This window comes from Rhinoderma darwinii, chromosome 5, assembly GCF_050947455.1.
Source record: "Rhinoderma darwinii isolate aRhiDar2 chromosome 5, aRhiDar2.hap1, whole genome shotgun sequence".
Classification (NCBI taxonomy): domain Eukaryota; kingdom Metazoa; phylum Chordata; class Amphibia; order Anura; family Rhinodermatidae; genus Rhinoderma; species Rhinoderma darwinii.
This window is the reverse complement of record NC_134691.1, coordinates 13,895,332-13,918,425: the sequence shown is the minus strand read 5'-3', so window position 1 is coordinate 13,918,425 and position 23,094 is coordinate 13,895,332. Positions and strand designations below refer to the sequence as shown.

The 23,094-nt window shown below is 41.0% G+C and overlaps 1 protein-coding gene across 1 annotated transcript in view; it reads right to left on the bottom strand.

Annotated features, from left to right (window-relative positions):
* Positions 1–2,171: 2,171 nt before the first annotated feature.
* Positions 2,172–23,094, bottom strand: part of NDRG1 (N-myc downstream regulated 1) — a 69,782-nt gene continuing 48,859 nt past the window's right edge. Inside the window, exons 11-16 of the mRNA XM_075827957.1 lie at positions 13,782–13,838; positions 12,864–12,915; positions 11,734–11,781; positions 11,226–11,261; positions 11,065–11,116; positions 2,172–2,844 (exon numbers count right to left, since the gene is read on the bottom strand). Of these exons, the coding sequence (XP_075684072.1) occupies positions 2,594–2,844; positions 11,065–11,116; positions 11,226–11,261; positions 11,734–11,781; positions 12,864–12,915; positions 13,782–13,838 (496 nt within the window). The 3' untranslated portion in view covers positions 2,172–2,593. The remainder of the gene's footprint in view (positions 2,845–11,064; positions 11,117–11,225; positions 11,262–11,733; positions 11,782–12,863; positions 12,916–13,781; positions 13,839–23,094) is intronic.

Sequence of the window (23,094 nt, the reverse complement as noted above, 5' to 3'; positions counted from 1 at the left end):
CACTATGTGGTTATGGTGTGGCAGTATTATTCAGTAACAGTATGGTGGTATTCAGTCACTATGTGGTTATGGTGTGAAGGTATTATTCAGTAATAGTATGGGAGTATTATTCAGTCACTCTGGTTATGGTGTGGCATTCAAAGGGAAAGACTGAGTGTGGAGCCCCCTTTAAATCGCGTCACCATATGGGCAGACATCCCATAGCTTATTAAAGGACTTGATGAATTATATAATTTTGTCTACCTGCCTGCAGTTACCTCTAGGGGGCGCTAACTGCACATGGATATATATATTTAGTATTGAAGTCAATCCGATCAATCTGTATGCAGTGAGCTCCCTCTAGTGGCGACTGCAGGTAGCTGCTATGACAATGTCATGATAAGCAGGGAAGTAATTTAGAGCCAGGCCCTTCCAACATAGGCCCCATAGCAGTTGTGGTCACGGTGCATTGACTTCAGTAATAGTTTCGTTGTTGAATATTTATTCATTTACTGTATCTTTTTTTTTGTTTTTTAAAGAAAAAATATTTTTCTCTTTACCATTTTGTTACTATATTAGCATAATAGAAGCTAGGTTTTACTTCGTTATTAAACTTTTTATTAAAAGGGGGTTTCCCATCTTGGACATAGGTCCTCTATCTTTAGAATTGGGCCCTCTGACCCCCAATCTTCCTTTTTTTTCGGTCAGGGCTCTCCAGCCACTGAGTTACGAGGTGACCAGGAGTACTGAAACAGCCGAGCTTGCATTTCAAGAGCCCTCATTTGTTTTATTTTCCCGTCAATGTTGGTGTGATGGCTTTTTATTTTGCGAAATGAGTAGCATTTTTTAACTAATGTATTAACATTATTCTGTAGGTCATTACAATTATTACAATTATTATTACCGACAGAAATCGGTCAATGAGTTCCGTCGGCCGCTTGTGGTGTCCATGGTGCAACGTAACCGTAGCTTACGGTATTCCCTTGTTCGGCTACTCTGACGCAGCAGAACAACAGAATCGCTTGACGGAGATGTGAACAGGGCCTTATATAATGCCTTGAAATATTTAGTATTCTAAAAGATATCTACCAATGGCAGATCTGGGGGCCTTTGTTAGCAATGGTAACAATCGACAAGCCACGATTGTGAAGTGTGGGGCAAACTCCATAGGTGCCATGGTTGCTATTGATCGTTCTGCCCATTATGTCAGCTGTATAATACCTGCAAGTCAATGCATGGGAAAGGCTCCTGTGCATGCATCCTTACTGCGAAACAATAAGGCTTTTTGCAGGAATGACCGCCGAATCTTCACAAACTATTGCGGCGTTGGCAGGAAGGGGTTAGTAATAATATAGTTTTGTTACAGTTTTCTTTTAGTTAAAATAGAAACAAAGATTTATTCACATCAGTCTGCTGACTACACACGCGGAGGCTTAATGGTCGCTTTGTATTAGGAATTATTTTTCCAAAAAGCACAAAGAGGCAGCAAAGCAAAGTTACACGTTTATTGTTCTTTAATAAATACAATAATCCCATTCATGTGTATACAATGAGCTCCTTCAACTAGTTCTAGAGAAAATCAGTTTTCTGCCCCAAAATACTTTGAAAATGAAGACATAGAGAACACTGGATAATGAGTAACAACGAGAATAGGCTAAAATCAACAAATGCAGAAATTCAGTTTTTTTTCCCCATAATACAGTAAAACATTTATCAAAAGAGAAAATAACAATGTTACAATTTTCTACTATTTGAACAAGCAGATATTTTTGTAACCTTAGTACAATTACATCAAAAGGGTTAAAAAAAAATTTATTTTATTTTTATTTATTTTTCTAATCAGCAGCAATTAGCTTTCCCAGATTAAACAGATTTCTGTCAGCACTCAATACACTGATAATAGCATTTGTATTTAAAGAAAAAAAAAATTACTTAATTTTAAAATTGTATTGATTATTTTTATTCTATGATTTTCATTCTTTTTGTCTCTAATGATAAAAAAATTGATTTGTTTTTTTTAGAGCAGGAAGATTTTTAATTGGAATTCAGCTGAAAAAAGTAATATTTTTTTAAAAAAAATTTAGACTTTAAAATAAGTGTGATAATATTTGAAATATTTTTTTTACATAAAAAAAATTCCACATACAGGTGGCTTATAGTAAACACTATTTCCTTGTATTTATAAACTATTAAAATAGATTTAAATGCAAAAACATTTATAAATATTTTCAATTATTTATTTACATTTTTTTTTCCTAGATAGCCCATTATATTTGCAAACTCCATTAAATTGAGTGGTATTAAAATAAAAATAAAAAACTAAAAAAATGCCCGTATTATATGAGCTAACGAAGCACAATCAAATGCAAAAATATTTTACTTAATCTGTTAATATCACAATGTCGTTTCCTGGAAGTTTCCGTGATATTTTTGGAGTGTGTTGTACCTATTTACTAAAGGTTAAACATCGCACTTAACAATCTTTGGTCCTTGAATATTTTTGTTTCTCAGAATTTATGTCAACTTTAACCCTTTGGCTGTCATGATAACACTCCAGAGTTGAAATTTGCTTTATCTGTACAATTGGCAGGAAAGTTTAGAAGAGATCTTTGATTTAGCAGGTAACTTCCATAGATTTGACATTGTTGTGGTCTGGATTGTTGGTGTCCATTCTGGTGTCTGTGTGGGAGCGGCCACGGTTTCCTTCTCCAGTCTGAGCTCTGCTTCGGTTACCATCTCCGGTGTGGGAACGGCTCCTTGACCCTTCGTTTGTGTGGGATCGGCTTCTGTTGCCATCCATAGAAGACACACTAGCTCCAGAGTTTGTTCTAGACCTCATCAGTCTGGTCATACTGGCTGCAGGCACTAAAGAAACAAAGTATTGTAATATATGGATCCATATACATCTAAGTCTAAGGGCTAATTCAGACCAACGTAGAATAAGTCTGTGTGGACGTGCGTTACACGGATGCATACATTTCAATGGGGCCGTTCACGCTGCACTTTTTTTAACGGCCGTGTGAAGGGTCCTTTGAAGAATAGAACATGTCCTATATTATTCCGTTTTTACGGATCCCTCGATAGTCTGAGGTCTATGGGGATCCGTGAAAACGAGTCGCACACTGGTGAAACTCGGATGTGAAACACGGACGTTCGTCTAAATAAGCCCTTACAGTAGCTTTATTCTTCTACATAGGAGCAGTATTATAGTAGTTATATTCCTGTATATAGGGGGCAGTATTATAGTAGTTATATTCTTGTATATAGGGGGCAGTATTATAGTAGTTATATTCTTGTATATAGGGGCAGTATTATAGTAGTTATATTCTTGTATATAGGGGCAGTATTATAGTAGTTATATTCTTGTATATAGGAGCAGTATTATAGTAGTTATATTCTTGTATATAGGGAGCAGTATTATAGTAGTTATATTCTTGTGTATAGGGGCAGTAATTTAGTAGTTATATTCTTGTATATAGGGGCAGTATTATAGTAGTTATATTCTTGTATATAGGAGCAGTATTATAGTAGATATATTCTTGTATATAGGAGACAGTAATATAGTAGTTATATTCTTGTACATAGGAGCAGTATTATAGTAGTTATATTCTTGGATATAGGAGCAGTATTATAGTAGTTCTATTCTTGTATATAGTGAGCAGTATTATAGTAGTTCTATTCTTGTATATAGGAGCAGTGATATAGTAGTTCTATTCTTTTATATAAGAGCAGTATTATAGTAGTTATATTCTTGTATATAGGAGGCAGTATTATAGTAGTTATATTCCTTTTATATAGGAGCAGTATTATAGTAGTTATATTCTTGTATATAGGGGGCAGTATTATAGTAGTTCTATTCTTGTATATAGGAGCAGTGATATAGTAGTTATATTCTTGTATATAAGAGCAGTATTATAGTAGTTATATTCTTGTATATAGGAGCAGTATTATAGTAGTTATATTCTTGTATATAGGGAGCAGTATTATAGTAGTTATATTCTTGTATATAGGAGACAGTATTATAGTAGTTATAGTCTTGTATATAGGGAGCAGTATTATAGTAGTTATATTCTTGTACATAGGGAGAGTATTATAGTAGTTATATTCTTGTACATAGGGGCAGTATTATAGTAGTTATATTCTTGTACATAGGGGCAGTATTATAGTAGTTATATTCTTGTACATAAGGGCAGTATTATAGTAGTTATATTCCTGTATATAGGGGATAGTATTATAGTAGTTATATTCTTGTCAATAGGAGGCAGTATTATAGTAGTTATATTCTTGTATATAGGAGCAGTGATATAGTAGTTATATTCTTGTATATAAGAGCAGTATTATAGTAGTTCTATTCTTGTATATGGGGGCAGTATTATAGTAGTTCTATTCTTGTATATAGGAGCAGTGATATAGTAGTTATATTCTTGTATATAAGAGCAGTATTATAGTAGTTATATTCTTGTATATAGGAGCAGTATTATAGTAGTTATATTATTGTATATAGGGGCAGTATTATGGTATTATATTCTTGTACATAGGGGGCAGTATTACAGTGGTTATATTCTTGTATATAGGAGCAGTATTATAGTAGTTAGATTCTTGTATATAGGAGGCAGTATTATAGTAGTTATATTATTGTACATAGATACAGTATTATAGTAGTTATATTCTTGTATATAGGAGGCAGTATTATAGTAGTTATATTCTTGTATATAGGGGGCAGTATTATAATAGTTATATTCTTGTATATAGGGAGCAGTATTATAGTAGTTGTATTCTTGTACATAGGGGGCAGTATTATAGTAGTTATATTCTTGTATATAGGAGCAGTATTATAGTAGTTATATTCTTGTATATAGGGAGCAGTATTATAGTAGTTATATTCTTGTGTATAGGGGCAGTAATTTAGTAGTTATATTCTTGTATATAGGAGCAGTATTATAGTAGATATATTCTTGTATATAGGAGACAGTAATATAGTAGTTATATTCTTGTACATAGGAGCAGTATTATAGTAGTTATATTCTTGTATATAGGAACAGTATTATAGTAGTTATATTCTTGTATATAGTGAGCAGTATTATAGTAGTTCTATTCTTGTATATAGGAGCAGTGATATAGTAGTTATATTCTTGTATATAACAGCAGTATTATAGTAGTTATATTCTTGTATATAGGAGGCAGTATTATAGTAGCTATATTCTTGTATATAGGGGGCAGTATTATAGTAGTTATATTATTGTATATAGGAGGCAGTATTATAGTAGTTATATTCTTGTACATAGGAGCAGTATTATAGTAGTTATATTCTTGTAAATAGGAGCAGTATTTTAATAGTTATTTTCTTGTATATAGGGAGCAGTATTATAGTAGTTATATTCTTGTATATAGGAGACAGTATTATAGTAGTTATAGTCTTGTATATAGGGAGCAGTATTATAGTAGTTATATTCTTGTATATAGGGAACAGTATTATAGTAGTTATATTCTTGTACATAGGGGCAGTATTATAGTAGTTATATTCTTGTATATAGGGGCAGTATTATAGTAGTTATATTCTTGTACATAGGGGGCAGTATTATAGTAGTTATAGTCTTATATATAGGGGATAGTATTATAGTAGTTATATTCTTGTATATAGGGGCAGTAATTTAGTAGTTATATTCTTGTATATAGGAGGCAGTATTATAGTAGTTATATTCCTTTTATATAGGAGCAGTATTATAGTAGTTATATTCTTGTATATAGGGGGCAGTATTATAGTAGTTCTATTCTTGTATATTGGAGCAGTGATATAGTAGTTATATTCTTGTATATAGGAGGCAGTATTATAGTAGCTATATTCTTGTATATAGGGGGCAGTATTATAGTAGTTATATTCTTGTATATAGGAGGCAGTATTATAGTAGTTATATTCTTTTACATAGGAGCAGTATTATAGTAGTTATATTCTTGTATATAGGAGCAGTATTATAGTAGTTATATTCTTGTATATAGGGAGCAGTATTATAGTAGTTATATTCTTGTATATAGGAGACAGTATTATAGTAGTTATAGTCTTGTATATAGGGAGCAGTATTATAGTAGTTATATTCTTGTACATAGGGAGAGTATTATAGTAGTTATATTCTTGTACATAGGGGCAGTATTATAGTAGTTATATTCTTGTACATAGGGGCAGTATTATAGTAGTTATATTCTTGTATATAGGGGCAGTATTATAGTAGTTATATTCTTGTACATAGGGGCAGTATTATAGTAGTTATATTCCTGTATATAGGGGATAGTATTATAGTAGTTATATTTTTGTATATAGGGGCAGTATTATAGTAGTTATATTCTTGTAAATAGGAGGCAGTATTATTGTCATTATATTCTTGTATATAGGAGCAGTGATATAGTAGTTATATTCTTGTATATAAGAGCAGTATTATAGTAGTTATATTCTTGTATATGGGGGCAGTATTATAGTAGTTCTATTCTTGTATATAGGAGCAGTGATATAGTAGTTATATTCTTGTATATAAGAGCAGTATTATAGTAGTTATATTCTTGTATATAGGAGCAGTATTATAGTAGTTATATTCTTGTATATAGGGGCAGTATTATGGTATTATATTCTTGTACATAGGGGGCAGTATTACAGTGGTTATATTCTTGTATATAGGAGCAGTATTATAGTAGTTATATTCTTGTATATAGGAGGCAGTATTATAGTAGTTATATTATTCTACATAGATACAGTATTATAGTAGTTATATTCTTGTATATAGGGGATAGTATTATAGTAGTTATATTCTTGTATATAGGAGCAGTGATATAGTAGTTATATTCTTGTATATAAGAGCAGTATTATAGTAGTTATATTCTTGTATATAGGAGCAGTATTATAGTAGTTATATTCTTGTATATAGGGGCAGTATTATGGTATTATATTCTTGTACATAGGGGGCAGTATTACAGTGGTTATATTCTTGTATATAGGAGCAGTATTATAGTAGTTATATTCTTGTATATAGGAGGCAGTATTATAGTAGTTATATTATTGTACATAGATACAGTATTATAGTAGTTATATTCTTGTATATAGGAGGCAGTATTATAGTAGTTATATTCTTGTATATAGGGGGCAGTATTATAGTAGTTATATTCTTGTATATAGGAGCAGTATTATAGTAGTTATATTCTTGTATATAGGAGGCAGTATTATAGTAGTTATATTATTGTACATAGATACAGTATTATAGTAGTTATATTCTTGTATATAGGGGGCAGTATTATAGTAGTTATATTCTTGTATATAGGAGGCAGTATTATAATGGTGATATTCTTGTATATAGGAGCAGTATTATAGTAGTTATATTCTTGTATATAGGAGCAGTATTATATTAGTTATATTCTTGTCCATAGGAGAGGATAGACGTGTGCTTGGACACCCTGTTAGGACTATGCATGGCTTCTGACCCAGGTGGAGGGGAGGGGTCCTCGGCTGATGATCCTGGGAAAGCCCAGAGTCTGGAGTTTGGCCTGCAGCATGGAGATGGTGGAGGTGATGATCTGGAAATGGTGGCTGGTGAGTCAACTGAATCTCATGATGTTGGTGAATTGTGCACAAAAATGACAAAGAAAAATATCTTTAAAATGGAAATGCAAGTTCGCAAATTGAGAACTGAAATTAACCAAGAGACTGATCCAAAGGCAAAGCTGATGAAATGTGAGTGTCTGGATGTTTGCACACGTGAGCTGGTGATATTGAAGGAGAGATTGCAGAAAGAATCATGCACAGTACCCAAAATAAAGAACTGGGCAATTGAGAACAAAAGGGAGACCAGAACCCAAACTGTGAAGAGAAAAAATATCATTGCAAAAAAAGACACTGACTATAAGACTGTGTATAATATTGTGGAGCAGGGAAACCCTGGAAGATATGAGTGTGCGGTGGCTGGAGGTTCACAACTCCCATCATGTGTGGGGTCTGTGCAATCAGTCAACAAAAATGTTGCTAAAGCTGCAGAGAAATGTGTGCCAGCTGACGAGGGGTTAACTGCAGTAGACTCTATGTGCAGTACAGATGAAGTGAATGCGAGTGGCACTCCTGAGAGTGAGCAAGAAAGTGCCTCATGTCCGGATATTATAAGTGAGACCTCGCTCAGCGCGGTGATTGACAGTCTGATATCTGATGAACCAGCGGCACAGGCTGAGGCGGACATTGCAGACCCTGTTCTGGAGGTTCAGCCGTCCGCAGTGTCAGTGAATGGAGTACAGGTTACACAGCGATCAGTAGCAGACACAGGTGATCTGCAGTACAATCAGCTGAGGAGAGGTCCGGTCCTGACCCACCTGCTGACAGACCTCAGTACAGGACTGTTCTCCAGCGTCACAAGACCGACTAACCCCACACCTCAGAGGAGGAACGCGGTCAGAATCAGGTACTCAGGACCAGAGGAAAACCTCCCCTCCAGACTCTACATTGGGAAAGTTTTGTTGAAGGAGTTTCTGAAGTTTAAAGCTTCTGAGGTGTTCGCTCTGATCCACGTTCCCTCCAGCAGAAATTATGACATCAGTTTCAAGCTGCAATATAGTCTAGACTTGTTCTGGAGTATTTATAACAATACAAAGGAGCACACGATGTGGAAGCATCTACATGTCATCCAGCTGACTAAACCCCAGGTAGTCACCGCCACCGTCCTGTTCCAGTCTGAGGTGGTGGCCCTGGCAGATTTGCAGCACTGGTTGAGCAGATATTGTGAGGTGAAGAGACTGCCAACAAAGATCTATGATGAGGAGGAGATCTGGAATGGAGGATATTCTGTCAAGATTCAGCTGGTTCAGGAGAATGGAGTGACCAGACATCTGCCGCACTCATTCTACCTGGGCTCGGAGAGAGGCGTATGTTACTACCCTGGTCAACCGCGACTGTGCCATAGATGTGGGGGCAGACACCTGGCATTCAACTGTTCCCGTATTAAGTGCTCACTATGTGGTCAGTTTGGGCATGTGAAGGATGATTGTACAGGACCTGTCATCTGTAACCTGTGCTTGGGACCTGGACATACATTCCGGGAGTGTCCACATGCAGAACATAATAAGGAGGAGACCTTTAAAGGAGCCATGGAGGAAGAGCAGGAGGATGTCTCCATATGTGTAGATACAACCCCAGAACCCGGAAGTCCCAGCGAGGATGTGAGCCAAAGTACCAGAGACCCTGCTCCAGAGACGAATGTCCCATCTGTGGATGCTTCACAAGTGTCACCAGCCACTGAAAATAGAGGTCATGCTAAAAGCAAAATATCCAGTCACTCTGTCACCAAAACATCTAAACATCTGCCCAACACCAGTAAAGAACCAGCTGATCCAGCCGCAGCGAACAGTAAGGAACCAGCTGAGCCAGCCGCAGCGACCAGTAAGGAACCAGCTGATCCAGCCGCAGTGAACAGTAAAAAACCAGCTGAGCCAGCCGCAGCGACCAGTAAGGAACCAGCTGATCCAGCCGCAGCGACCAGTATGGATGAGGAGGGATTTCAGACGGTTAAAAGGAGAAGTAAAACAGATGATTCTTCTAGGAAAAAAATCACTGCTGCAAAGAAATCACCGGAGTCTCCAGTGCTGGCGATAACTGGGGGACGTTATTGTGCGCTGGGGGAAGATGAACAGGAAGAAGAAGCAGAGATGGAGCAAGTCTCCTCACACAACCCAGATGACGAACCTCAGGATGAAGATGCTGACCCCCCAATGTCCACCAAAAGATGGGGTGTTACAGGACATAGCAGTGGAAGAAGGAAAAAAAGTAGGAAAGACATGTAACCAGGATGAGGCTGAAAATCACCTCCATCAATGTGAACAGTGTGAAGAATAGGAGCAGGCGGCAGGCGATATTCCAGCGTCTGTCTGACGTCAAATCTGATATCATCTTTATACAAGAGACTTATCTACAGAGTAATGTCCCTGCAGTCACCACATCTATTGGGACAGTGAAACTCTCAACTGCTGTATGGAGACCTCTAGCCTGAACTCCGTTTATATCATAGAGGTTCACTATATGTCATAAATGTGGTGACCGTGTACCATCTGTGGTGTGCGCGATGCTGCCTGGTCATCAATGAAGAAGAACTCTCCTGTAATACTGTCTAGAATAATATCATGAAAAATAGTTGAAACAATCTATACTGGAGCAATATTCATATATTATGGTTTGTTTAATGATTGTGATGTTATTAAGAGACATACGTTTATGTTCTTTATCTGTTAGGAGTGTATTGCAAAGGTATTGTAATATTTTGTTGCAAGTTTTCAAATAAATAAGATAATTATAGTAGTTATATTCCTGTATATAGGGGGCAGTATTATAGTAGTTATATTCTTGTATATAGGAGGCAGTATATTAGTTATATTCTTGTACATAGGGGGCAGTATTATAGTAGTTATATTCTTGTATATAGGAGGCAGTATTATAGTAGTTATATTCTTGTATATAGGAGCAGTATTATAGTAGTTATATTCTTGTATATAGGGAGCAGTATTATAGTAGTTATATTCTTGTATATAGGAGGCAGTATTATAGTAGTTATATTCTTGTATATAGGGGGCAGTATTATAGTAGTTATATTCTTGTATATAGGGGGCAGTATTATAGTAGTTATATTCTTGTATATAGGGAGCAGTATTATAGTAGTTATATTCTTGTATATAGGGGCAGTATTATAGTAGTTATATTATTGTATATAGGGGCAGTTTTATAGGAGGTTTATTGTTGTCTATAGGGGCAGTATTTTAGATGTATATGCTAACATGAGTCACTGTCCTTCCCATACTGCTCTTGGCAGCTTGTACAGATTGAATTACTCACAAAGAGCAGAGGGGAATTCTACTGCCATGGTAATAAAGAATATAAAATCTATGATCAATCTTGATGCATGATGAGTGATTTTCCAAATTTAAACAATAAAAAGGTAGAGCCATTTTTCTAGCTTGTAGTTTCATAGCTTTTACCGTATAATTTCTGAAAACCGCTACATCTGGAGTTGCTGTTTACTAATGTATATACAAACACAATCAATGTGTGCTAATATATGCGGTGATACTTACTGTAGCCCATGCCTTGTACAAAATATTTAAATGCTTCAGCAAGCTTGGCAGGCTAAAAACAAAAAGATAAAGGACATTGGTGAAGGATCAGCAGTATTTTTCTTTGTTATGTGAAGTTCTTTAGATAATCGCAAAAAAAAATAAAAAAATCACATAATTACCTGAACAACTTGTGGAAATCCTCCACAGTCAGACATCTACGGGGAAATAAGAAACAGATATTTTTAATGGCATAAATTAAGCTGATGGTCAAGTACGGAAAATACCTGGCAAAGGCCATGAATGTTTGATAGGCGGGTGCCGGACCCCCGTGGTCCCCCTGGTCCTTTGACCGATTAAGCACTATGGTCCCTTCAATGTTTTTCCAGGTGAAGTATTATATCCGTACATCTGGCTGAGCATAGTTCTGCAGCACACCCCCATTAAAGTTCCCCTTCGTTCCGATCGGTGGCCGTCCCAGGCTATCAATGTGAATTCCTATAAAACTTATTTAATGCATCCACCATACAGTCCCATTTATTTTAGAGGGGGAACTCGGGATCAGGGATCCTTGGGCTAAGAGCCTAAGGAGCATGGCTCTTGGACAGGCACAGCGGAACCCTTTATTCTATCAATGTGTGGGGACATTTCAGCCAGAAAGAAGAGGTACAATATGTTACTGGGTCCTACCTTTAGTAGTGTAGTCTTGGTTGGGTCCAGTTTTGAATTACATTCCACCTAAAAAGTTAATAATAAGTTTTGAAAATAACATTGTCTAGATAAATAGTCAATAATTCATAGTAGTCCCTATGGTCACTTCACTTCCATATGCCCTACTTGGGTATGTGAAGGCAATAGACCGGGGCTTAGCTAGAAGCAGTGCTGGCTAGGCCTGTGCCCCAGGTGCTGGATGCCAGTGGGGGCACTAACAAGACACTCTATATACTTCCGGCCAATACAGATACAGTACTAAGGCAGCATACTGAATCTTTGCACCAGCTGAATAGAAGGATCGCTACGACTTTGGCAATAGAAAATAATTCTATATTTCATATCCACCCCTCTAGCCATATTTGAGAACTATTGTAAAGAAGCATCCCGCTCTGGAGGATCACATGAATTCATGGACTGCCTATTGAGTGGATGGTTTCCACTACAGTTTTAACTCTGAACTTACAGCTATTCATAAGGAGGAGGGAACAGGGTCCCAGTAACTAGAGCCCCCCAGTGATGAAGTTATGGCTAACAGGCCTTCCAGCAGGAAGGAGTTGGTTGGTTTGGACTGTTCTTTAAGACAAAAAAGTTGTCACTACATGGCACCTGATGGTCGTCTGCTTGATATTGGACTGGAATGACTATAACTGCTCCATCCAATTTTGGTGACTGGGTAAGGGGGGGGGGGGGGGTGGTGTTATGTCCAAGTTTGATTATTTTCTATGATTGCGGAGATAAACTAGATGGAAAATGGAAAGACGTAAACATGTGTTCTCGGCCAATATCCATGAATGTGTATGGAAAACTCGTTCAGGTCAAAACTTTTTAAAGCTCTAGTGCACAACTTTCCTCTAGTCTTTAGGGCTAGTTGTACCCTCCAAAAACTTTAACCAGTACACTAGTTCCTCTAGACGAAAGGTCTACTCTATTATTTTTTACCGCATCCCATTCGAAGGTAAAGCCTCAACCATTGCTTCGCTGATATCCATAGACCTCATGGATCTATATTGACAATATAGATTAAAATATATATCGTTTGACGTATGATGGAAGAGACACCTTGTCAGTCCATAAGTCTGAAGGTTGGTAGTAGGTTATGAACTTACCACAGCATCCACAGCAGGAGAGCTATCACCAACGACCAGCAGAGCAGGACATCTAGAACACAAAATGAGCATTATTCGGATAACTTCACAGTAATAATGAAAAATAATGTGACATATACCCCGTATTTCATATCAAATCTCATCTGCAAATCAGAACTGCGTTTTTATGACGGGTTTTCTGATCGCATATTTGAAGAAGATCCTAAGTTCCTTCATTCTTCTCAAACAATTTTAAAAATTATCATCAAAGGGATCGAATAATTGCCAGCACAATACTTTTAGCTCAGGCTACCCATAGTACCAATCTAGATCTGTGGGGCCCTATATGCAGCGGAGGGTCCTAAACCTGGTTACCCCACCTGCCCAACGTAGGCCAAGCTTATATTGGTCATCAGGATCTGTAAGTTTCTAAATGAACAACAACTGTATATAGAGGGAGTCCAACTGACCTCCCCAGGAGATAACCAGCACTGAAGGTGCCTTATAGTCTTCTAGATGTAAAGAGGTGGGGGAGAATTAGGTAAATAGGATGCGCCCCCGATTCACCTCTACAGATAAAGGGAATACGGAGCATAATTGTAAGCTCCGCAGGGGCAGGGCTTACCTCACTTTGAATTCATCTTTATTCCAACATCACATCCCTTAAACCCAAGGTGTATTTCTTAAAGGGATAAAATATCATGGGTTATTCAACAGTTACAATATAGTTTGCTGGAGTTGTCCATTAATTTATTAAGGTTAGATCTTTGCAGTATTTGATCTTTGTCCAGTTCTTCCCATGATGAAGAAGATTTAGTCAATAGTGTACAAGAATGAGGCCACACAGTGGATACCACTGCTATGGTATAACATTTAAAAAAACAACAACAAAATAAATAATAATTGGATTACATTTTAAAGGAAGAACCTTTAACTTACTTTAATGTAACTGCATTTGTTCCAGGCATTGGACGTTCAATCTCTAGGTCTCTTCGACTGTGAAGAATAACAAAAAAACAAGAATAAAGGACATCAGTATTTTTTTTAATCTTTGTACATAGGGGGCAGTAATACAATAATTATATTCTTATTCATAGGGGGCAGTATTATAGTTGTTCTATTCTTGTACATAGGGGATAGTATTATAGTAGGTATATTCTTGTATATAGGAGGCAGTATTATAGTAGTTATATTCTTGTATATAGGGGCAGTATTATAGTAGTTATATTCTTGTATATAGGGGCAGTATTATAGTAGGTATATTCTTGTATATAGGGGCAGTATTATAGTAGTTATATTCTTGTATATAGGAGGCAGTATTATAGTAGTTATATTCTTGTATATAGGATGCAGTATTATAGTAGTTATATTCTTGTATATATGAGCAGTATTATAGTAGTTATATTCTTGTATATATGAGCAGTATTATAGTAGTTATATTCTTGTATATAGGGGCAGTATTATAGTAGTTATATTCTTGTATATAGGATACAGTATTATAGTAGTTATATTCTTGTATATAGGATGCAGTATTATAGTAGTTATATTCTTGTATATAGGGGGCAGTAGTATAGTAGTTATATTCTTGTATATAGGGAGCAGTATTATAGTAGTAATACTCTTGTACATAGGGGGCAGTATTATAGTAGTTATATTCTTGTACATAGGAGCAGTATTATAGTAGTTATATTCTTGATATATGAGCAGTATTATAGTAGTTATATTCTTGTATATAGGGGCAGTATTAGAGTAGTTATATTCTTGTATATAGGAGGCAGTATTATAGTAGTTATATTCTTGTATATAGGGGCAGTTTTATAGTAGCTATATTCTTGTACATAGGAGGCAGTATTATAGTAGTTATATTCTTGTATATAGGAGGCAGTATTATAGTAGTTATATTATTGTACATAGGGGGCAGTATTATAGTAGTTATATTCTTGTACATAGGAAGCATTATTATAGTAGTTATATTCTTATACATAGGGGCAGTATTATAGTAGTTATATTCTTGTATATAGGGGGCAGTATTATAGTAGTTATATTCTTGTATATAGGAGCAGTATTATAGTAGTTATATTCTTGTATATAGGGCCAGTATTATAGTAGTTATATTCTTGTATATAGGGGGCAGTATTATAGTAGTTATATTCTTGTACATAGGGGCAGTATTATAGTAGTTATATTCTTGTACATAGGGGCAGTATTATAGTAGTTATATTCTTGTATATAGGGGCAGTATTATAGTAGTAATATTCTTGTACATATGGGCAGTATTATAGTAGTTATATTCTTGTACATAGGGGGCAGTAATATACTAGATATATTCTCATATATAGGGTGCAGTATTAGGCCGGATTCACACGAGCGTGTGCGTTTTGCGCATGAAAAAAACGCGGCATTTTGCGAGCGCAAAAGGCACTTAACAGCTCCGTGTGTCAGCCCCGTATGATGCGCGGCTGCGTGATTTTCACGCAGCCGCCATCATTGTGACATTCCGTTTGGATGTTTGTAAACAGAAAAGCACGTGGTGCTTTTCTGTTTACATTCATAGTTTTACTGCTATTGCACGTATCACACGCGTCACACGGAAGTGCTGCCATGTGGTGCACGTGATTTTCACGCACCCATTGACTTCAATGGGTGCATGATGCGCGAAATACGCACAAAGAACGGACATGTCGTGAGTTTTACGCAGCGGACTCACGCTGCGCAATAATCACTGACAGTCTGCACTGCCCCATAGACTAATATAGGTCCGTGCGAGGCGCGTGAAAATCACGCGCCTTGCACGGACGTATATCACGTTCGTCTGAATAAGCCCTTATAGTGTCATGTCCATGGCCGCGGACCGTCAGGCTCACTCACCTCCTGATGGCCGCAGCCATGGTTCTGCGAGTGCTGGCCCCAGTCTCCTCCTCAGGAGATGCCAGCGCTCACTTCCGCTCACTTCGGCAGGGTACCGTGGGGGACTTTTATGTTTAATTAGCCCATGAGCACCCTGGACTATAAGAAGGTCCCAGCCCCTTCCTCCCATGCCTGAGCGTTGTTGTCGTACCCTAAGGTTGTCTATGCAAATGGTCTCCTAGTGTCTTCCATTTTTCAGTGTTTCCCGTACCTGTATCCTGTATCCCATGCTATCCTGGTCAAGTTCCGTGCCGAGCTGTAGTCGTGCTGTGCTGCATACCACGCCTGTCTTGCTACACCATGCCTGACGTCTGCCTGCTGCCTAGTCCCAGCCGAGCCTGCCACAGGTAACCTATACGAACTATAAACTGTTACCTGCGCCCAGTTGGCCAGCTGCCATACCGCCGAACTCAATGTGAAAGTACGCTCAGGTCATGGACCCCGCTGGTCGATCCAAACCAACATGGCGTCACAAGAGATGGGGGCGGATATGCTGGATCTCCGGTCTCGACAGGACCAACTCCTCCAGGCCTTGAACATTCTCGCACGTCGGCAGGAGGCACAAGCTCCAGTTTCTCCTACTACACCTCCTGGCAGTGTTGATCCTCAGCCTACACCTCCTGGCAGTGTTGATCCCTGTTTTTATTTGCCACTCCCTGATCGCTATGATTGAGACACAGGTACCGGCCGTGGATTTTTGAACCAGTGCCAGATGTACTTCAGCCTGTATGCAAGGGCATTTTCGTCTGATGGTGCAAGGGTCGCTTTCATCATCTCTGTCCTCACTGGCAAGGCTCTTGCATGGGCGAATCCTATCTGGGAGAGACAAGGACCAGAGACCCGTGACTTCCAGGACTTCCTCCGGACTTTTCGCATGGTGTTTGAGGAGCCAGGACGAGTCTCATCTGCAGCGGCTTCCTTGCTAAACCTACGCCAAGGACACACCTCGGTGTGCGAGTATGCCATCCACTTCCGAACACTGGCGGGAGAACTGTTGTGTAACAATGAGGCTCTGGTGGCTACATTCTAGCACGGACTGTTTCCCAAGATTAAGGACGAACTTGCTGCTCGAGATCTATCGTCTACCCTGGATGACCTCATCCTTATGTCCGCCCGGATTGATATGAGGATCCGAGAACGGCTCCAAGAAGCTCGTGCGGAGGGAGGCCTCCCTAGTCTGGTCCCACCCTTGCAGCAACCTCTGCTGTCCACAGACGCCTAAGGAGTTTATGAGGACGGACCAGTGTAAGCTATCCACCCAGGAGAAACAACGCAGACGCACTTCGGGACTCTGTCTATATTGCGGCCTCGGAGGCCATCTTGTGCGTCTGTGTCCCCAAAAGTCCCAAAGCCTAGGGTTGTTAGGAGAGACAAACTTGGGTAAAAAATGACTTCCGTCTAAATTGTCCATACCAGTGACCATAGTGTCCGGCGAGAACACGCATCGGGAATCTGCATATCTGGACTCTGGATCCGCTGCTAATTTCACTTGTAGAGACCTGGTGGATCTTCTTCAATTACCCACTACCCCTCTGGAGAGGCCGTTGACGGTTGAATCCGTAAATGGACTACCTCTGCCAGACCCAGTTATAGCTGTGACCAAGCCGCTGAGGCTCCAAGTGAGAGCTCTCCACTCCGAGCTGTTATCGTTGTTTGTCTTGTCCAAGGCCGTTAACCCCGTGCTGCTGGGCCTGCCTTGGGTCCGATTACATGCCCCAGTCCTGGACTGGAACTCTGGAGAGGTTCTACAGTGGGGCCCCGAGTGTCACAACCGTTGCCTGGGACAGATTAGTTCGGCTCAGCCCCCTCTGCCTCAGTCATTGGCAGGATGGCCGGGTCATTATGCTGCATTTTCGGACATCTTCAGCAAGAGTGAGGCGGAGACCCTGCCCCCACATCGGGCGTATGACTGCCCTATCGAGCTGATTCCTGGTGCATCCCTTCCCCGTGGTAGGGTATATCCGCTCTCCTTACCAGAGACTCTGTCCATGTCCGCCTATGTTAAAAGAGCACTTGGAGCAGGGCTTCATACGGAAATCTTCCTCCCCGGCAGGAGCCCGGTTCTTCTTCGTCAAGAAGAAGGATGGTTCCCTGCGTCCCTGTATCGACTACCGGGGTCTCAACCAGATCACGGTGAAAAATAAGTATCCATTGCCATTGATCTCAGAACTGTTTGATCGTATGCGTGGTGCCAAGATTTTTTCCAAACTAGACCTGCATGGGGCTTACAACCTAATCCGGATTCGCCGGGGTGATGAATGGAAGACTGCATTTAACACCGGTGATGGACACTATGAAAATCTAGTAATGCCCTAGAGCCTGTGTAATGCTCAAGCGGTCTTCCAGGAATTCGTTAATGACATCTTCCGTGGCCTCCTCTATGTTTGTGTAGTAGTCTATCTTGATGACATCTTGATTTTTTCTCCAGATCCTATGACTCATCAGAGACATGTCCATCAAGTTTTGCTGCGGTTAAGGGAGAATCGTCTGTACGCTAAGTTGAGGAAGTGCGTATTTGAGAAAGATGCTCTACCCTTCCTGGGCTACATCATCTCGAGTCGAGGCCTCGAGATGGATCCTGAAAAGGTAAAGTCCGTCCTGGAATGGCCACGCCCTCAAGGCTTGAGGGCCATACAGCGCTTTCTGGGATTCGCCAATTTTAACAGAAAGTTCATCCCAAACTTCTCTTCACTGACTTCTCCTATCTCTAACCTCACCAAGAAGGGCATGAACGCCAAGGTGTGGACTCCTAAGGCAGAGTCTGCTTTCAATAGCCTGAAGAGTGCCTTCACGTCAGCCTCTATCCTCCATCATCCAGATGTTTCTCTACAGTTCTTGTTGGAGGTGGACGCCTCCTCTGTCGGTGCTGGTGCACTCCTGTTCCAGAGAGGTTCCAAGGGCAAGTCAATGGTATGTGGATATTTCTCTTCCGCAGAACGCAACTACTCGATTGGGGATCGGGAGTTACTGGCAATCAAATTGGCTCTCGAGGAGTGGAGACATCTACTAGAGGGCGCAGCTCATCCTATCCTAATTTTTACGGACCACAGGAATCGCACCTATCTCCAGACGGCCCAACGGCTGAATCCTCGTCAGGCCAGGTGGTCGCTGTTCTTTACCAGGTTCCGGTTTGATCTCCATTATCGCCCGGCTGACAAAAATGTGAGGGCCGATGCCTTGTCCAGGTCTTTCGAGACAGAAGACACCATAGAGATTCCACAGAACATTATTTATCCGTCTTGCATTGTCTGTCAATCCCCTGCAGGTTGGGGACATTCCTCCAGGGAGAACTTTTGTGCGCCTGGCTGACAGAGGGAGAATCCTCCGCTGGGGACACTCCTCTAGACTGGCAGGTCACGCGGGTACCCGTAAGACCCGAGATCTGATTGCCCATCATTTCTGGTGGCCCACGCTGGCCAAAGACATTATGGACTTCAGGTCTTCCTGTTCAGTGTGTGCAGCTAACAAGGTCGCTTACTCCAGACCTGCTGGCCTGCTCCAGCCATAGCCTGTGCCTGATGCTCCCTGGCAGCATATAGCTATGGACTTTATTACTGATCGGAGGGGGGGGAGGATTCAGTTCACCTCGAAGTTCGGGAGAGCCCTCTGCAGACTCCTAGGTGTAAAGTTGGACTTTTCCTCAGCCTACCATCCTCAGTCCAATGGTCAGGTCGAGAGGATCAATCAGTTCTTTGAGAACTACTTACGCCACTTCATCTCCAAGCAGCGTGATGACTGGGTGCAGTTTCTCCCATGACCTGAGTTCTCATACAATAATCACACCAGCGAGTCCACAAGGAAGACACCGTTCTTTATTGTCTATGGCCAACACCCACTAATTCCTCTCCCGGTGCCTGATACGTCCGAGGTACCAGCTGCTGACACTGCTTTTAGGGACTTTCTGCAGATCTGGCAGCAGACTCGATCCTCCATCCTGCTGGCGGTCGATCGCATGAAACGGAAGGCAGACACTAGCAGAAGAGAACCATCTCAGTTTCTCCCTGGCACGAAGGTCTGGCTGTCCTCCAGGAATATTCGACTGAGGGTGCCATCATACAAATTTGCTCCCAGGTTCCTTGGAACCTTCGAGATCCTACAGCAGATCAACCCTGTCGCCTACAAGCTTCTGCTGCCTCCTACCCTCAAGATTCCCAACTCCTTCCATGTCTTCCTCCTGAAACCGGTGGTTCTGAACCGCTTTACCAAGACTCCTAGCCCTGCGGTTGCCTCCAGCGGTCCTTCAGACACCTTCGAGGTTAAGGAGATATTGGACATCAAGAAAGTAAGAGGAAAGACTTTTTATTTGGTGGATTGGGGGGGTTTGGTCATGAATAGAGGTCCTGGGAACCAGAGGAGAACCTCAATGCTCCTATCCTTCTGAAGAAGTTTTTCTCTCGCTCTGGTCCCAAGAAGAGGCGGCGTAAGAGGGGGGATACGGTCATGTCAATGGCCGTGGACCGTCAGGCTCACTCACCTCCTGACGGCTGCAGCCATAGTTCTGCGAGTGCTGGCCCCAGTCTCCTCCTCAGGAGATGCCAGCGCTCACTTCCGCTCACCTCGGGCAGGTCCCATAGGGTGCGCGCACACGCTCGTGCTGCTCTTAAAGGGGCAGCGCACGCACCGGACTTATGTTTAATTAGCCCATGAGCACCCTGGACTATAAGAAAGGCCCAGCCCCTTCCTCCCATGCCCGAGCGTTGTTGTCGTACCCTAAAATTGTCTATTCAAATGGTCTCCTAGTTTCTTCCAGTTCCCAGTGTTTCCCGTACCTGTATCCTGTATCCCATGCTATCCTGGTCAATTGCCATGCTGAGCTGTAGTCATGCTGTGCTGCATACCACGCCTGTCCTGCTACGCCACGCCTGACGTCTGCCTGCTGCCTAGTACCAGCTGAGCCTGCTTTGCTACTGTCCAAGCTGCCACAGGAACCCTGTATGAACTATAGACTGTTACCTGCGCCCTGTTGGCCAGCTGTTATACCGCCAAGGCGGTACAGCCCAGTGGGTCCATGAGCCCAACGCGACATATAGTAGTTATATTCTTGTATATAGGGGGTAGTATTATAGTAGTTATAGTCTTGTACATAGGGGACAGTATTATAGTAGTTATATTCTTGTATATAGGGGCAGTATTATAGTAGTTATATTCTTGTACATAGGGGGAGTATTATAGTAGTTATATTTTTGTACATAGGGGGCAGTATTATAGTAGTTATATTCTTGTACATGGGGCAGTATTATAGTAGTTATATTCTTGTATATAGGGGCAGTATTATAGTAGGTATATTCTTGTATATAGGGGGCAGTATTATAGTAGTTATATTCTTGCATATAGGAGCAGTATTATAGTAGTTATATTCTTGTATATAGGGGGCAGTATTATAGCAGTTATATTCTTGTACATAGGGGGCAGTATTATAGTAGTTATATTCTTGTATATAGGAGCAGTATTATAGTAGTTCTATTCTTGTCCATAGGAGAGGATAGACGTGTGCTTGTGAGCTCCCTGTTAGGACTATGCATGGCTTCTGACCCAGGTGGAGGGGAGGGGTCCTGGGCTGATGATCCTGGGAAAGCCCAGAGTCTGGAGTTTGGCCTGCAGCATGGAAATGGTGGAGGTGATGATCTGGAAATGGTGGCTGGTGAGTCAACTGAATCTCACGATGTTGGTGAATTGTGCACAAAAATGACAAAGAAAAATATCTTTAAAATGGAAATGCAAGTTCGCAAATTGAGAACTGAAATTAACCAAGAGACTGATCCAAAGGCAAAGCTGATGAAATGTGAGTGTCTGGATGTTTGCACACGTGAGCTGGTGATATTGAAGGAGAGATTGCAGAAAGAATCATGCACAGTACCCAAAATAAAGAACTGGGCAATTGAGAACAAAAGGGAGACCAGAGCCCAAACTGTGAAGAGAAAAAATATCATTGCAAAAAAAGACACGGACTATAAGACTGTGTATAATATTGTGGAGCAGGGAAACCCTGGAAGATATGAGTGTGCAGTGGCTGGAGGTTCACATCTCTCATCATGTGTGGGGTCTGTGCAATCAGCCAACACAAATGCTGCTAAAGCTGCAGAGAAATGTGTGCCAGCTGACAAGGGGTTAACTGCAGTAGACTCTATGTGCAGTACAGATGAAGTGAATGCGAGTAGCACTCCTGGGAGTGAGCAAGAAAGTGCCTCATGTCCTGATATTATAAGTGAGACCTCGCTCAGCGCGGTGATTGACAGTCTGATATCTGATGAACCAGCGGCACAGGCTGAGGTGGACATTGCAGACCCTGTTCTGGAGGTTCAGCCATCCGCAGTGTCAGTGAATGGAGTGCAGGTTACACAGCGATCAGGAGCAGACACAGGAGGATCTGCAGTGCAATCAGCTGAGGAGAGGTCCAGTCCTGACCCACCTGCTGACAGACCTCAGCACAGGAGACTGTTCTCCAGCGTCACAAGACCGACTAACCCCACACCTCAGAGGAGGAACGCGGTCAGAATCAGGTACTCAGGACCAGAGGAAAACCTCCCCTCCAGACTCCACATTGGGAAAGTTTTGTTGAAGGAGTTTATGAAGTTTAAAGCTTCTGAGGTGTTCGCTCTGATCCACGTTCCCTCCAGCAGGAATTATGACATCAGTTTCAAGCTGCAATATAGTCTAGATTTATTCTGGAGTATTTATAACGATACAAAGGAGCACACGATGTGGGAGCATCTACATGTCATCCAGCTGACTAAACCCCAGGTAGTCACCGCCACCGTCCTGTTCCAGTCTGAGGTGGTGGCTCTGGCAGATTTGCAGCACTGGTTGAGCAGATATTGTGAGGTGAAGAGACTGCCAACAAAGGTCTATGATGAGGAGGAGATCTGGAATGGAAGATATTCTGTCAAGATCCAGCTGGTTCAGGAGAATGGAGTGACCAGACATCTGCCACACTCCTTCTACCTGGGCTCGGAGAGAGGCGTATGTTACTACCCTGGTCAACCGCGACTGTGCCATAGATGTGGGGGCAGACACCTGGCATTCAACTGTTCCCGTATTAAGTGCTCACTATGTGGTCAGTTTGGGCATGTGAAGGATGATTGTACAGGACCTGTCATCTGTAACCTGTGCTTAGGACCTGGACATACATTCCGGGAGTGTCCGCATGCAGAACATAATAAAGAGGAGACCTTTAAAGAAGCCATGGAGGAAGAGCAGGAGGATGTCTCCATATGTGTAGATACAACCCCAGAACCTGGAAGCCCCAGCGATGATGTGAGCCGAAGTACCAGAGATCGTGCTCCAGAGACTAATGTCCCATCTGTGGATGCTGCACAAGTGTCACCAGCCACTGAAAATAGAGGTC